At 49.1% G+C, this 17,961-nt stretch overlaps 1 protein-coding gene across 4 annotated transcripts in view; it reads left to right on the top strand.

Annotated features, from left to right (window-relative positions):
- The first annotated feature begins 812 nt into the window (after positions 1-812).
- COPS2 (COP9 signalosome subunit 2) overlaps positions 813-17,961 on the top strand; it is a 60,125-nt gene continuing 42,976 nt past the window's right edge. The window contains exons 1-2 of one of the 4 annotated variants that reach the window (XM_040342640.1): positions 813-942; positions 15,944-16,057. In XM_040342640.1, coding sequence (XP_040198574.1) covers positions 883-942; positions 15,944-16,057 — 174 coding nt within the window. In that variant the 5' untranslated portion in view covers positions 813-882. The remainder of the gene's footprint in view (positions 943-15,943; positions 16,058-17,961) is intronic. The other 3 variants (XM_040342643.1, XM_040342642.1, XM_040342641.1) reach the window with 3 other exon arrangements.

The raw sequence follows: 17,961 nt of genomic DNA on the forward strand, positions 1-17,961 counted from the left end.
CAATTGTACTGTATGTGCTTTATTGAATTTTTTTATTTGCATTTTTTTCCAAGAAAGTGGAGTTACCCTTTAAATAAAAATAAATTATAAATAAAAAAAGTTAATTAAAAGTAAAATAATATATATATGAGGAATGAAAATAGTAAAATACAAATAAATAACAGTACTAAAATAATTTAAACATTTGTAAAATAATCAATAGAATTTGTAGAATAAAAACAACAATAAGAACAATAATAAATAAATAAAAATAGTAAAAAATAAAAAAATACCAAAAGTATTGAAAATAAAAATAACAGTAATAAAAATAATAATTAAAAAAAATCAATAACACAAGTAAAATAAAAATTACAATAATAAAAATAAAAAAAAGAAATAACAGTAATAAAAATAATACATACAAATAACAATAATAATAAAACAAAATAATAAAAATAGTAAATTAAAAATACAATAATAAAAATAATAAATAAAAATAAAAAATGCAATACAAATGCTTCATGGAGTTCAGTTTTAAAAGAAAAATAATGAATGTTTGAACGTGTACATCATTTTTCTCACGACAGGTTTATTTTATAATTGTGCAGCTTTCTAGTAAACTACACAAACATTTCATCTAATAACAATGATGCCCAGCACAAAGCACGCCCACTCTGAGGCTCCCCAGCTGCCCTGGGACTACACATCCCAGAATGCCCTGCGTCTCTTTGGTTGCTAGGTGTTGACACATATCATTCTTGCCAAAGTACTTCCGCCATCCTGTGGTGCTACGGCAATTGTCTTCCCCCGCAACATCCAATCAGCCATCCGTTCCGGGGGAGGAATTAATGCGTCCGGCGCAAAGGATCCTGGGAGTCCACAGGCTCTAGTTCTCTGGTCAAGATGTCTGACATGGAGGATGACTTCATGTGCGACGATGAGGAAGATTATGACCTGGTAGGGGTAGGATGCGGCCTGTGTTGGGGTTTTTGTTGGGCGGGTGGCTGATTTTCTGTGTGCGTAGCTGTAGGGGAGGGGTGGGAACTGTGTTGGCGGGACACTGACCTGTCTCCCTCCTCCGGTTGGTTCCTCTCACACCGGTGATGACACGAGAGACGGCGGGAGGCTTCCCCTGTCCGATCCCCTCTCCCCTCCCCCGGGGGGCCGTACAGGGGGTGGAGGGAGCCACCTGATCTGTCCCCGAGGCCTTCCTGTCACAAGAGCCAGCCCGGAGTTTGTTTACCTTGTGTGAGGTGTGCCCCTCCTACACTGGACAGACCACCTCTCTCCCCTCCACATGTCATACACTGGGCAGACCACCTCTCGCCCCTCCTCCACGTGTCATACACTGGACAGACCACCTCTTGCCCCCCCCACATGTCATACACTGGACAGACCACCTCTCGCCCCTCCTCCACATGTCATACACTGGACAGACCACCTCTCCCCCCCCCCCCCACATGTCATACACTGGACAGACCACCTCTCGCCCCTCCTCCACATGTCATACACTGGGCAGACCACCTCTCGCCCCCTCCTCCACGTGTCATACACTGGGCAGACCGCCTCTCGCCCCTCCTCCACGTGTCATACACTGGGCAGACCACCTCTCGCCCCTCCTCCACATGTCATACACTGGACAGACCACCTCCCCCCCCCCCCTCCACATGTCATACACTGGACAGACCACCTCTCGCCCCTCCTCCACATGTCATACACTGGACAGACCACCTCTCGCCCCTCCTCCACATGTCATACACTGGACAGACCACCTCTCCCCTCCTCCACGTGTCATACACTGGACAGACCACCTCTCGCCCCTCCTCCACATGTCATACACTGGACAGACCACCTTTTGCCCCTCCTCCACGTGTCATACACTGGACAGACCACCTCTCCCCTCCTCCACATGTCATACACTGGACAGACCACCTCTCGCCCCTCCTCCACATGTCATACACTGGACAGACCACCTCTCCCCTCCTCCACATGTCATACACTGGACAGACCACCTCTCGCCCCTCCTCCACGTGTCATACACTGGACAGACCACCTCTAGCCCCTCCTCCACCTGTCATACACTGGACAGACCACCTCCCCCCCCCCCCCCCCACATGTCATACACTGGACAGACCACCTCTCGCCCCTCCTCCACATGTCATACACTGGACAGACCACCTCTTCCCTCCTCCACATGTCATACACTGGGCAGACCACCTCCCCCCCCCCCTCCACATGTCACACTGGACAGACCACCTCTCCTCCCCTCCTCCACATGTCATACACTGGGCAGACCACCTCTCCCCTCCTCCACATGTAATACACTGGACAGACCACCTCTCCCCTCCTCCACGTGTCATACACTGGGCAGACCACCTCTCGCCCCTCCTCCACATGTCATACACTGGGCAGACCGCCTCTCGCCCCTCCTCCACGTGTCATACACTGGGCAGACCACCTCTCGCCCCTCCTCCACATGTCATACACTGGACAGACCACCTCCCCCCCCCCCCCTCCACATGTCATACACTGGACAGACCACCTCTCGCCCCTCCTCCACATGTCATACACTGGACAGACCACCTCTCGCCCCTCCTCCACATGTCATACACTGGACAGACCACCTCTCCCCTCCTCCACGTGTCATACACTGGACAGACCACCTCTCGCCCCTCCTCCACATGTCATACACTGGACAGACCACCTTTTGCCCCTCCTCCACGTGTCATACACTGGACAGACCACCTCTCCCCTCCTCCACATGTCATACACTGGACAGACCACCTCTCGCCCCTCCTCCACATGTCATACACTGGACAGACCACCTCTCCCCTCCTCCACATGTCATACACTGGACAGACCACCTCTCGCCCCTCCTCCACGTGTCATACACTGGACAGACCACCTCTAGCCCCTCCTCCACCTGTCATACACTGGACAGACCACCTCCCCCCCCCCCCCCCCACATGTCATACACTGGACAGACCACCTCTCGCCCCTCCTCCACATGTCATACACTGGACAGACCACCTCTTCCCTCCTCCACATGTCATACACTGGGCAGACCACCCCCCCCCCCCCCCTCCACATGTCACACTGGACAGACCACCTCTCCTCCCCTCCTCCACATGTCATACACTGGGCAGACCACCTCTCCCCTCCTCCACATGTAATACACTGGACAGACCACCTCTCCCCTCCTCCACGTGTCATACACTGGGCAGACCACCTCTCGCCCCTCCTCCACATGTCATACACTGGACAGACCACCTCTCCCCTCCTCCACGTGTCATACACTGGGCAGACCACCTCTCGCCCCTCCTCCACATGTCATACACTGGACAGACCACCTCTCCCCTCCTCCACATGTCATACACTGGACAGACCACCTCTCCCCTCCTCCACATGTCATACACTGGACAGACCACCTCTAGCCCCTCCTCCACATGTCATACACTGGCCAGACCACCTCTCGCCCCTCCTCCACCTGTCATACACTGGACAGACCACCTCTCGCCCCTCCTCCACATGTAATACACTGGGCAGACCACCTCTTCCCTCCTCCACATGTCATACACTGGCCAGACCACCTCTCGCCCCTCCTCCACATGTAATACACTGGACAGACCACCTCTCCCCTCCTCCACATGTAATACACTGGACAGACCACCTCTCGCCCCTCCTCCACATGTAATACACTGGGCAGACCACCTCTCTCCCCTCCTCTTCGTGTCATACACTGGACAGACCACCTCTCGCCCCTCCTCCACATGTAATACACTGGACAGACCACCTCTCGCCCCTCCTCCACATGTCATACACTGGGCAGACCACCTCTCCCCTCCTCCACGTGTCATACACTGGCCAGACCACCTCTCTCGCCCCTCCTCCACATGTCATACACTGGAAAGACCACCTCTCCCCTCCTCCACATGTCATACACTGGACAGACCACCTCTCGCCCCCTCCTCCACATGTCATACACTGGACAGACCACCTCTCGCCCCCTCCTCCACATGTCATACACTGGACAGACCACCTCTCGCCCCCTCCTCCACATGTCATACACTGGACAGACCACCTCTCTCGCCTCCTCCACATGTCATACACTGGGCAGACCACCTCTCCCCTCCTCCACATGTCATACACTGGACAGACCACCTCTCGCCCCTCCTCCACATGTCATACACTGGCCAGACCACCTCTCCCCTCCTCCACGTGTCATACACTGGGCAGACCACCTCTCTTCCCTCCTCCACATGTCATACACTGGACAGACCACCTCTCCCCTCCTCCACGTGTCATACACTGGACAGACCACCTCTCCTCCCCTCCTCCACATGTAATACACTGGACAGACCACCTCTCGCCCCTCCTCCACATGTAATGCACTGGACAGACCACCTCTCGCCCCCTCCTCCACATGTCATACACTGGACAGACCACCTCTCGCCCCTCCTCCACATGTCATACACTGGACAGACCACCTCTCCTCCCCTCCTCCACATGTCATACACTGGACAGACCACCTCTCCTCCCCTCCTCCACATGTCATACACTGGACAGACCACCTCTCCTCCCCTCCTCCACATGTCATACACTGGACAGACCACCTCTCCTCCCCTCCTCCACATGTCATACACTGGACAGATCACCTCTCGCCCCCCCCCCTCCACATGTCATACACTGGACAGACCACCTCTCCCCTCCTCCACATGTCATACACTGGACAGATCACCTCTCCCCTCCTCCACATGTCATACACTGGCCAGACCACCTCTCGCCCCTCCTCCACATGTCATACACTGGACAGACCACCTCTCGCCCCTCCTCCACATGTCATACACTGGACAGACCACCTCTTGCCCCCTCCACATGTCATACACTGGACAGACCACCTCTCCCCTCCTCCACATGTCATACACTGGCCAGACCACCTCTCTCGCCCCTCCTCCACATGTCATACACTGGAAAGACCACCTCTCCCCTCCTCCACATGTCATACACTGGGCAGACCACCTATCGCCCCTCCTCCACATGTCATACACTGGACAGACCACCTCTCGCCCCTCCTCCACATGTCATACACTGGACAGACCACCTCTTGCCCCCTCCACATGTCATACACTGGACAGACCACCTCTCGCCCCCTCCTCCACATGTCATACACTGGACAGACCACCTCTCTCGCCTCCTCCACATGTCATACACTGGGCAGACCACCTCTCCCCTCCTCCACATGTCATACACTGGACAGACCACCTCTCGCCCCTCCTCCACATGTCATACACTGGCCAGACCACCTCTCCCCTCCTCCACGTGTCATACACTGGGCAGACCACCTCTCTTCCCTCCTCCACATGTCATACACTGGGCAGACCACCTCTCCTCCCCTCCTCCACATGTCATACACTGGACAGACCACCTCTCGCCCCTCCTCCACATGTCATACACTGGGCAGACCACCTCTCCTCCCCTCCTCCACATGTCATACACTGGACAGACCACCTCTCGCCCCTCCTCCACATGTCATACACTGGACAGACCACCTCTCCTCCCCTCCTCCACATGTCATACACTGGACAGACCACCTCTCCTCCCCTCCTCCACATGTCATACACTGGACAGACCACCTCTCGCCCCTCCTCCAAGAATGATATTTATTGTACACTGACTCTGCTCCCAGCCCGGCACCATATACAAGTATGGATGTCCCACACCTGGAGGATCACTATGGAAGATGACCCGGCAACCCCTTCTCTCTGAAGGGAGGGAACCCCAGGCCTCTCTCTCTCTCTCTCTCTCTCTCTCTCTCTCTCTCTCTCTCTCTCTCTCTCTCTCTCTCTCTCTCTCTCTCTCTCTCTCTCGGGAATCCCGGGCTGTCATCAGAACTAGTGTCCCCATTGGAAGATATCCTCATGATTCTTGTTCTGAGGACAACCAAAAATTTGGAATATTATTTTACTTTAAATAACGGTAACCAGATAAATAGGATGAATCTCCCCAACGGTCACAGACAGCAATAAACCCTGACGGGTGTTGTAATCCCTCTCCACTCCATCCAAAAGTAAAAAAAAACCTAGGTGGATGCAGCATTCATCCGATGTATCTTTCCCCCGCTGGCTCTGCAGTGAGAACTGAACAATCAAACACCACTGATCACTCAGTTCTCCCCCTCCATCCACTCTGAGCAGAGAGCTGTGACTGACAGTCTTCTCTCCCCTCCCAGTGCTCACCGGAGGACTGGGCTGTGGAGGGGGGTGGGAGCGGCTGGCTCAGGCTCTTGGTGGCATGCTGAGAGGCTGAACCAGCTGCAGTTCCAGGCTTCTGGGTGGATCTCGACCGTATGATCACAATCTTTCCCCAGCCCGGACCGGCTCTGTGATGACAGCCAATAGCGGGCTTTAGTCCACTCTCGGCTGGAACAGATCACAGGAGTGCAGAAAGAACTGTAATCCATAGAAGTACAGCCAAAATAGCTTTGGCCATACTTCTTTAAACCCAGAGGTAAACATTTTCTATACTACAGCTTATCAATAATTGGATGTAATGGCTGCATTAGTTTTCTTTCCTTCCTGACAAGTAGGGAAGAACGTGGCACCACACTGAGTCGCATGTTGTGTATGGAGCTGTCTATCTGCACACTATTCAGGGTGTTCATGCTGATCCGTGTCCACAGCCACAAGAGCTTACAATGGGCACTTGGGCATCAGAACTGGACCACAGAAGGTGGAAGAAGGTGGCCTGGTCTGATGAATCACGTTTTCATTTACATCATATGGATGGCTAGGTGCGTGTGCGTCACTTACCAGGGCGCATTATGGGAAGAAGCCCAGCTGGTGGGGGCAGTGTGATGCTTTGGGCAATCCTCTGCTGGTCCTGCAAATCATGTGGATGTTACTTTATTACGTACCGCCTATCAAAACATTGCCGCTGACTAAGTACACCCCTTCATGGAAAAAGTATTCTCAGATCACAGTGGCCTCTTTCAGCAGGATAATGAGCCTGCAACACTGCAAAACTGGTTTGAGGAACACAAAAACATGTTTGCAGTGTTGACTTGGCCTCCAAATTCTCCAAATCTCACTCCAATTGAGCATCTGTGGGAAGCACTGGACAAAAAAAAATCCCATTTATTGTAACTTGGAGGATCTGCTAATGACATCTTGGTACCAGATACCACAGCACACCTTCAGAGGTCATGTGGAGTCCATGCTTCTATGGGTCAGGGCTGTTTAGGTAGCAAATGGGAGACCTACTTAATATTGCCTGGAGTATGGCTTGAATTCCGCACTACAGCTTTGCTCAGTAAATTCTGGCTTCTAATAAGTCCCTGGATTGCTTTTACAAGCAGCATGAGGGGATGTGAGCCCCCTCCCCCAACCCCCACCGTGGCTTTCTCGGGCTCTGCCGTCCCACCAGGAGACCTGAGCAACCAACCGGAACTTTCGCCGGCTTACTGTAGAGGTGATTGGAGTGGCTCTAATGGCCTCTATGGTATGGAAAACTCATGACATGCTCATTGCTTCCAGTTTCCCTGGATGTAAACGTTTTAAATTGTAAAGATTTTTAAATAGGGAAAGCATTTGGTCATGCCGATCTTGGTGTGATCAAATGCATTTAAGGGTAGAGACATCAGGAGTCTAATAGACCCCAGATCTCTCAATAAAGAGTACTAGTCACTACCTATTGCAATCACGGGATATTTATATTCCCTGTGATAAAAATAAAAGTGATCTGTAAAAAATAAAAAAAGGGGAGGCTGTCTATTGACGGCCTCCCGGATTTTCAGGGCCGCGCTGTAGCAGTCATTTGACTATAGCGCGGGCCTCTAGTGGTTAAAACAATACCTGTGCATAGCTTGGATTCATTGAACGAGTTTAAATATTGCAGAATATACAGCCTCATTCTACATAACTAAGCTCTATTTCAGGCTAAATAAACAAAATTATTAAAGTGGATGTTCACCCGAAAAGTACATTTTTAAGATTAGATTGAGGCCCGTTTTGTCAAGGGGAATCGGGTAGTTTTTTTAAAATCGAAGCAGTACTTACCGTTTTAGAGAGCGATCTTCTCCGCCGCTTCCGGGTATGGGCTGCGGGACTGGGCGTTCCTATTTGATTGACAGGCTTCCGACGGTCGCATACATCCCGTCACGATTTTCCGAAAGTAGCCGACGTTCGGCTTCTTTCGGCTACTCGTGACGCTATGTATGCGACCGTCGGAAGCCTGTCAATCAAATAGGAACGCCCAGTCCCGCAGCCCATACCCGGAAGCGGCGGAGAAGATTGCTCTCTAAAACGGTAAGTACTGCTTCGATTTAAAAAAAACTACCCGATTCCCCTAGACAAAACGAGCCTCAATCTAATAATAAAAAAATAAATAAATTCGGGTGAACTCCCGCTTTAATGTATCTTAAATAGAAAACTATATTTAGATTTTTTTACTCCATAAGCATTTTATTCAAATAAATTTGATAAAAATCTAAATTACTTTTTTTTTTTTTTTAAATCCACCCTGTGCCTTGGTAACATTGGGCCAGATTCACATAGAATCTGGCTGCGCTGCGGCGGCGTAACGTATCCCATTTACGTTACACCGCCGCAAGTTTACAGCGTAAGTGCCTGATTCACAAAGCACTAGCCTGTAAACTTGCGGCGGCGTAGCGTAAATACGCCCGGCGCAAGCCCGCCTAATTCAAATGGGGTGGGCACCATTTAAATTAGGCGCGTTCCCGCGCCGAACGTACTGCGCATGCTCCGTCCGTAAAGTTACTCGACGTGCATTGCGCTAAATGACTTCGCAAGGACGTCATTGGTTTCGACGTTAACGTAAATGGCATCCAGCGCCATTCACGGACGACTTGTGCAAACGACGTGAATTTTCAAATTTCGACGCGGGAACGACGGCCATACTTAACATTGGCTAGACCACCTAGAGGGCAGCCTTAGTTTTACGCCACGTATCTCAACGGAAACAACGTAAATTTAGAGCGACGGGCAAAGTGTACGTTCGTGAATCGGTGTAACTAGTCATTTGCATATTCTACGCTGACCGCAATGGAATCGCCACCTAGCGGCCGGCCTAGAATTGCAGCCAAAGATCCAACGGTGTAAGTCACTTACACCTGTCGGATCTTTGTGAGAACTATGCGTAACCTGATTCTATGAATCAGGCGCATAGTTACGACGGGCGGATCTCAGAGATACAACGGCGTATCAGGAGATACGCCGTCGTATCTCTTTTGTGAATCTGGCCCATTGTTAGTGGCGCAGTACATTCCTTGTGGTGAGGACACTTACTGACACATGTGAACAGTCAGCCATGTGTATTTTATTTTTAGATGGTATGATTGATGCCACAAACCTGACACACACCAAGCAGACTAATCCTCAGGAACTTATCGCATTGCCCAGAGGCTGTCTCTGCTCTTCTGCGTCTCTTTCCAAGGCTGCTCCTCTTATCTGCCTGGACCATTTTTTGTCTTTACGTGAAACCAAATTATGATTGAACTTTAATATTTTACAGGAAACCTTGCAGCTGTGCTAAAGTCAGGAAGCTCGCTATAAACCTACCAATTCCGTTATCTGTTCTCCTGTGCTGAGTGTAAAGACGTGGATTTGTTTTCATATTAACCTTCTGTAGTCATCACTCAGAGAGGAGACCAAGGACGGGCACGAGGAGACGCTGAGAATATGCTAGATGTACATGTGCTTGCAGGGAATATGCTGAAAAGGAGAGAGCAGAAAGATGACCTCATGAGTAATCCTGCTTCCAATAGTTCATTAAGCTAAACTGCAGTCCAGTTTATATGTTTATTGCTGGTATTAGTAATAGCTTAAAAGTGATTGGAAAGTCATAAGTTTTTTTTTTTTATCTTAATGCATTATATGCATTAAGATAACAAGCCTTTAGTGTGCAGCAGCCCACCTAACACTTACCTGAAGTCCCTCTCTGTCTAGCGATGTCCATGAGTGTCTCTGCCATCTGAGATTTTCCCTCCTGACTGCCTGAGAAACAGCAGGGGCACCATTGGCTCCCGCTGCTGTCAATCAAAGTCAGCTAGCCAATAAGCAGAGAGACAGAGCGGGGCTCTGTCTGAATGGAAACGGGGAGCTGGGACTCTGCTCAGGTGTCCCCATAGCAAGCTGCTTGCTGTGGGGGCACTCAACAGGGGGAGGGGCCAGGAGCACCGAAAAGGGGTCCCAGAAGAGGAGGATCCAGGCTGCTCTGTTCAAAACCAACTGCACATAGCAGGTAAGTATAGCATGTTTGTTTGTTTATTTTGTAGGAAAAAAAACGAGACTTTAAAGGGATGTTCCAGCCAATATTTGTTTATTAAAAGTCAGCAGCTACAAAAAGTGTAGCTGCTGGCTTTTAATAAACAGACACTTACCTGCGCCAGCGTTCCAGCGACGCGCCGGCCGGGGCTCCGCTCCTCTCCCCCCCTCCCCGGCCGGCGTCTTCATTGTCACTGTGGGCACCCGGCCGTGACAGCTTTCGGCTTCACGGCCGGGCACCCACTGCGCATGCGCGAGCGGCACTGCGCATGTGCGCGGCCCGGCGCTGTTTGATTGGAGAGGCGATCGCCTAGGACCTGTCACGTGTCCTAGGCGATCGCCTACAGGGAGGGGCTGCTGTAGGCGATTAAGCTTAATCGCCTTACCAGCCCCTCGGCGGAAGGAGGAAGTGGGACAGGAAGTCCCACTCCTCCTGAAGCCCCCACTCCCCCCCCCCCCCCCCCCAAAAAAAAATTACATGCCAAGGCATGTAAGGGGGTGAGGAGTGGGATAAGCGGAAGTTCAATTTTTGGGTGGAACTCCGCTTTAAATTCGCTTTAAGACTTTAAGCCCTATACACACGGACTGAATGTCGGGCGGCATCGGCTGGTTCAGTAGAAACCAGCCAACATTCAGCCAGTGTGCATTGCAGCCGGTTCAGCAGAAGCCATCCATTCAGCTGGATTCTGTCAAAGGGGCATGACTGAAAAAGGTCTGCCAATTGGCACTCTCAGCCAATGACTGAGAGCGCTGGGGGGCCTTTTCCCCTGTCGGAACACAATAGTGCAGCAAAGGAGGTTGCTCTACTAACATTGGGTTGTTAGTACAGTGGCTCCTCCCCTGTCAGTAGTGTGTATGAGGCTTAAAGCTGTGCAGTGCAGGCCCACTCAGATTCCTGTAGCAGTAAATGCAAGTCTGAAAAGGACTGTCTGCAGTCTCCAATACAGTTTTTGTTGATGACACCAGTGGTGGGTGACCCTCCTCTTTCACTGCCATAGAATTGTATTATTCTCATATCAATTATAAGCAGATTTCTTTTTTTTAAATGGAGAAGGGATTTTTATGGTGCCACAAATACAGAAATATTTTATAAAAACATCTTTATTAAGGTCCAAATTATTTTACATTTTGAAAATTCAATAAACGAGGGGACAGCAGCTGTTGCCCACATTTCATTGGTTCTGTACACATACAATACCCACACTCTGTGGTATGTGCCCTGCTGTATAATGCTCAGAACTTCATTGATTCTATTGAAATATAACATTCATGCTGATGTATATGACATATACAGTGGAACCTCAGATTGCGAGCGTTTCGCAATACAAGCAATTCCTTTTTTTTTTTCTTTAAATCCTGACACGGTTTTGCGAGTGTTGTCTCGCAGGATTCAAGCCTTTGCAGTACTGCATTTGAGACTCTGAGCCGCTCGGAAATGCTCAGTTCCCGAGCCTTTCCTGGGGTTTCCAAGTGCATCCGAGCGGTCTCCAAGTATTTCCGAGTTTCTCCGGCGACCCACACCTCTGGCAACATGCGATACTGTATGCAATAGAAGTCAACGTGGAACTAATTATCTTTATTTCCATTGACTTCTGTTGGGAAACTCGCTTTAATATGCAAGTACTTTGGATTACAAGCATTCTCCTGGAACGGATTATGCTCGTAATCCAAGGTTCTACTGTGTTTGGTTCTGGTAACACACATGTTCATTTAAAACAATGCATATTTACTAACAAATGTTTTTGAATTGTTGTTTCTTATTTTATATTGATTGTATCTGTCTTTCTGTAGCTACATATGCTTCATAGGTCCTGAAGAAGCTGAAAAACGAGACATGTCGAGCAACAAGCGTTACGTTTGATATAGTAGCTATTCTGTGTGTGTGTGTGTGTGTGTGTGTGTGTGTGTGTGTGTGTATGTTTTATGAAATGTGGGCAACAGCTGATGTCCCCTTGTTTCTTTAAAAAAAATGTTGGGCCTCAATAAAGATCGTTTTATAAAATATTTGTGGCACCATAAAAATCCCTTCTACATTTGTCTTAAAAATTCTATTTTTTGAGATGAAGGTGCCTTTGATCCATGACTGTAGGTGACAAATACAGAGTATATAAGCAGATGTTTAGAACAACTCCCCTTTACCACCGAAGTCAAGAGTCCCCCACCCTCCCTTACATCACAGTGCACTCCCCCTTTTCTTGTGCTAGGGGAGGAGCTGGGAAGCAGAAAGTACAGGGTTTGGAGGAGGGCTAGATTCAGCTGTGGCGGTGGAGACGAGGGTCTGCTGCGGCTGCACAGCAGGGCACAGGACCTGTAGGAAGAGTACTGTCCTCTCTTCTGCCGAATGTTGAGACGGGGGTCAGAGACCAGCCTTTCCGCAGCTGCACAGAGAGAGGCCGGATCTGGAGGGGAGTTCTGTCGTCCTCTCTGCTGCCGACTGCTGAGACAAGGTGGGGGTGGAGACCAGGGGAGTGCCGCAGCTGCTGGAGTAGTGTGAGGGCCACAGGAAATGGCCTGGACGCTCGGATTTGACACGTGAACTAAGACCCAAACCTTTTTCTCTGGTTTTGGATAGAGAAACCTGTTGGGTTTTTATTGTGGTCAGTGCCCCAGTTGGGGAGGTACACTCTCTATTTGTCCTGTTTACTGTTATTGAAAGTCAAAGAAAATCCCAAATTTTAGGTTATCCCCAGAAGAGTAAAAGAGGGAAAATCTTCCCATGGAGACCCCATTTCTGGTGACAACCAGGAATTCCTGCACTTAGATTTCCCCTCACATCCTGTTTTGGATATGATATGAAATCGTAATGACTGATGACTTCCTGTGTTCTCTGCCTGTGCTGCACTTTTGGGCTACTTTCACACTGGGGCGGTGGGGGCGTCAGTGGTTAAGCGCCGCTATTTTAGCGGCGCTTTACCGTTGTTTTTGGCCGATAGCCGTGTGTTTTTAACCCCCACTAGTGGCCAAAAAAGGGGTTAAACCCGTCCGTAAAGCATCGCTGCCCATTGATTTCAATGGGCAGGGGCGCTTTAGGAGCTGTGTATTCACCGCTCATACAAAAGCCTCAAAGATGCGGCTAGCAGGACATTTTTTACCGTCCTGCCAGCGCACCGCTCCAGTGTGAAAGCCCCCGGGCTTTCACTCTGGATGGAAAGGAGCAGCTCTTTCAGTGCGCTTTGCAGGCGCTATTTTTAGCGCTGTAGCACCTGCGAAGCGCCTCAGTGTGAAAGTAGCCTTATTAGTTACATTGTTATTTGCTAGCTGTGTGCATTATAAAACCCTTCCCCTTAAGTCAAGGGTACCCAACCGCTGGCCCGTGACCTCCTGCTCTGGGATGGAGGGTTGGCAAGCCCAGATCGTGAGCATCAGTCTTATGAATGGAGCCGGTGACGGAGGAAGCACGGCTGCGGAGAGAGCAGAGCCACATAAGCCGATGCTTCCTGTATAGCGCCAGCTCCTGTCACAAGAGGGGTGATGCCAAATGCATGCCTCCTGGGACAACAACAGCCAACAAGACCTGTAGCAAGGGAGATTCCTGAATGGAAGGTCCGTTTATGTTATAAACTCAGTGTATTTATGGGCATATCTGTTGTGCAGTGGTTACTGGGCTGCTTTCAAACAGATCTGCAGGAGCACCTACGGGTTTCCTGCACTGAGCCATAGATTTCTGTTATTACCTGTGGGCTTGGTGTGCTTTCAGAAAGTGCACCACACCTGCAGGATATAATAAAAGTCGGCAAAGTGCAGCTAACTCGCAGGAAAGCCACAGGTGTACTGGCACAGGTAAACAGCAGCGCTTCAGCGTGAAAGCAGCCTTGTGACCATTTACCCCTGCCTACCTCCAATACGATCCACTGATTGGATCGTAGGGACCATAGAATAGAGTGGCTGTGTCCTTGTCTGCTCTGCATATGCAGAGTGGACACGGATCTGTCATCTGCCGTCCTGCTCATTGTGGCCCATGACCAGTTACCAACTCGCTCTTCAAAAGGTTTCGTCCCTGCCCTAAGTTATGGAGAAGATTTGAGGGGGAGGTGTTTGGAGGTCTTGCTCTAGAGCACGTGTGAGAACTCAGTTTGATTGCAGGCTGCATCTGCATTATTGTTGCCCCCAAAGGGCTTGTTGTACCTGTAAGACCAGATGTCCAAAGCTACCCCCCCCCCCCTTTATATCAGAAGTCAAGAGTCCCCCACCCTCATCAGTGCACTCTCCTCTTACCTTGTGCTGCAGCTGGGGTGGAGCTGGGAAGCAGAACGTGAAGGGTTTGGAGGAGGTCTGGAGTAAGCTGAATGCCAACACCAGGGAAGGTGGAAATGATGGGGTGCTAGGTGGAATTTTGCTTCCAGCTGCTGAGACAAGGTGGGGGCGTGGCTTCAGGAGAGGTGCAAGGGCCACATGAAATGGCTCAGCCTGCGGGTTCTAGAGTGACAGCGCTGCTCCACAGATACAGCGATCACCAGATAACAATAGGGGGAAATAAAGGCACAAAAAAAAAATTTAGCCACCACTGTATAAATTGCAGTTTTATTTTTGGGTGAGGTAGCTATGCTCTAAAAGAAACCCGTACTGATGCAATATCTAAATCACCATTTTTTTTTTTTTTTTTTTTTTTTGCGTCTTCCTAAGTATCTGGCTTCAATGATGTCTGAAGCTCAGGCGTTAAAAAAAGCACATCATACGGAGTCCGTTACTCAACCTATTAAACCTTCTCCATCTCTTTCAGGTTAAAGTGATTGTAACTCCCCAAAAAAATAAGAAAAAATAGATTCTGTTCCCTTAAAGCGGAGTTCCAGCTTTTTAAAATGTATTAAAAGTCAGCAGCTACAAAAAGTGTAGCTGCTGACTTTTAATAAGCAGACACTTTCCTGTTCCACGGTCCAGCGACGGAGCACCACTCCTCTCCCCGGCGCCTCCATTCACACTCTGGGCATCCGGCCGTGACAGCTTTCGGCTTCACGGCCAGGCATGCAGGAGTCGCGCTACACTCCCAGAGTGGACAGGCGATCTCCTGGGACTTGTCACGTGTCCCATGAGATCGCCTAGAAGGAGGGGCCGCTTAGGGGCAGAAGATTTGCTGCCTAGGCGGTCCCTAGGTGGAAGTAGGAAGTGGGACAGGAAATTCCCACTCCTCTCCTCTTTCCCCCCCCCCCCCTCAAAGGAAAATTACATGCCAAATGTGGCATGTAAGGGGGTGACGAGTGCTTAAAGTGGAAGTAAAAAAAATAACACCTGTCTGATCCTGCCTTGTGAGTTTACCCTCCCCCTGTAAACTGACCACGGTTAATCATCATGGCTGCTGAGCTCTGACACCGTGGTCAGTTGACATGCCTCTGTCATCCGCAGCCCTCTGTCTCTCCCCCCCCCCCCCCCCCCCCCCTCCGCCTGTAAGCTAGTCTGTGCCACTATGCTCCCTGCCCATTCCCTTCCTACTACCATCATAGCTGTATTAAAAACAGCCCACCCCCCTCTGCACTGGAGGAGCAGAGAGCGGTGAATTGCAGTCACTGCTCTCCCCTCTTAGGAGTGAGTGATCATGTGATCACTCGGTTCTCAGGCTTAGAGCTGATGTGGGACTCCTTTTTTAAGTCATGTACATTATACATTGTAATTATTCTGAATAGTTCTGACATTTTGCACAATTTATATCCATGTTTGTTAAACGTCCAACTTTTGTCTTCTGTACACAGGAATACTCCGAAGATAGTAACTCTGAACCCAACGTTGATCTGGAAAACCAGTACTACAACTCCAAAGCATTGAAGGAAGATGACCCCAAGGCAGCTCTCAGCAGTTTCCAGAAGGTAGGAGATGGCGTCTTCTCTTCATTTCTAAATATTAGCAAATTATTTTTTAAGAGCCTAATAATTTTCCTGTCTATGACTCTGTAAGACTTAATTTACATGTGCTGCAAGGGGGGTAGTAAAACCAGGTGGTTGATCTGTATTTTTACATGCCTGGGCATGCAGCTGTTCAGGGCTGCATGTGTTTGCAGCGTCCTTAAAGTGGATGTAAACCCTCCATATACCCAGTGAAGTGAGCAGCCTCAGATGATACACAGAGGGATGAAACAAATCTCCCTACATAAGTTTTACATGTATATCTGCAGTCTTCAGTTTCTACACTCTTTGGAAAGTGCAGATTGTGTTAGAAATCTTGTTTCCTCATTCAGCAGTGAGAGGAAAGTCTGGGCATACACGGTGTAAGAGCTGATTGGAGGAAAAGCACCCCATAGGCAGAGGAATGAAGGAACATGCAGAGCTGTATTATGAATAGACCAGCTCAATGCTTTTCTGCCTCTAAGCCAGGGTTCGACAAACCCCGGGCCCCAGGTCGCCATTGCGACTAGAATTAGCGACCTGGTGCGGCACAGCTGGGGTTTCCTGTGTCTCCGTGCGCCCCCACCGCCTCGCGATCTTTGCAGCCTTCTGCCGGACTATGCTTTCTTCTGTGATCTAGCGCCATCTTGTGGTGGCCGTTGGTATGACAAGACAACCAGCAATGCTAATGGAGCTTCCCCTGTCTGTTTTCACTGCCATCTCCTTACCTCTAATTAGGACCCCCAAACATTATATATATTTTTTATTCTAAGACCCTAGAGAATAAAATGGCGGTCGTTGCAATACTGTCACACCGTATTTGCGCAGTAGTCTTACAAGCGCACTTTTTTTAAATAAAATAAATAAATAAGACACCAGTAAAGTTAGCCCAATTTTTTTATATATATTTTATATTACGCCGAGTAAATTGATACCCAACATGTCACACTGCAAAATTGCGTCCGCTCGTGGAATGGTGACAAACTTTTACCCTTTAAAATCTCCATAGGCGAAGTTTAAAAAAATTCAGGTTGCATGTTTTGAGTTACAGAGGAGGTCTAGGGCTAGAATTATTGCTCTCGCTCAACCAATTGCGGCAATACATCACATGTGTGGTTTAAACTCTGCTTTCATATGAGGGCGTTACTCACGTATGCGCTTGTTTATGCGCGGGACGGGGCGCGTTCCTGGCTCCTAAATTTTTTAGCTGGCTTCTAGATTCCAAGAAAATTTGTCAAGCCCTGCTCTAAGCTCCCTCCCCGACACATTTTCTGCTACTGTTATCTCATGTGTCTGGATAACTTGTCACCACTTAGAGCTTTGGGGAGGGATAAGTAACACTACAGATATGTGCTTGGGTCAAATTTCATGAATGGGGTTTACATCCACTTTAATACTGTGCTTCGTGGCTACAGCAAAAATGAAACACCATGTCACATTCAGTGAGCATTATGGCCACTGTATGGCTGCATGGAATGCACACCATTGGGGTGCAGTAGTGTGAATTTTACAGGGTTAAATTGGGTGCCTCCTTAACGGCTGTCTTTTGCCCCCCCCCCCCCCTTTTTTTTTTTTTTTTTTGTAACTTTCTTTTTATTAGTATTTCAAATTAAAAAGAAAAGAGAATCACATGCAATGGCAGGGTACAGCAGGACTAGGCATCCAAAAAAGTAAGGCAGTAAATGTCATACAACATAAATCCAAGAGGTGTTCAAAAGAAAATGATCAAGGTCATTCCAGCAAAGAAGTTGGACATAATAAGGATATGTGTATTGGTCTTTAGAGGGCACTGCACATGTGAATGACCCTTAAAAGCAGTTTCCCCTCACTTCCTACATTGGAAAATCGAGGAAAAAAAAAATATATCTCCCCCTTTGTTGTGTAGACTG

This window comes from Rana temporaria, chromosome 3, assembly GCF_905171775.1.
Source record: "Rana temporaria chromosome 3, aRanTem1.1, whole genome shotgun sequence".
Lineage (NCBI taxonomy): Eukaryota > Metazoa > Chordata > Amphibia > Anura > Ranidae > Rana > Rana temporaria.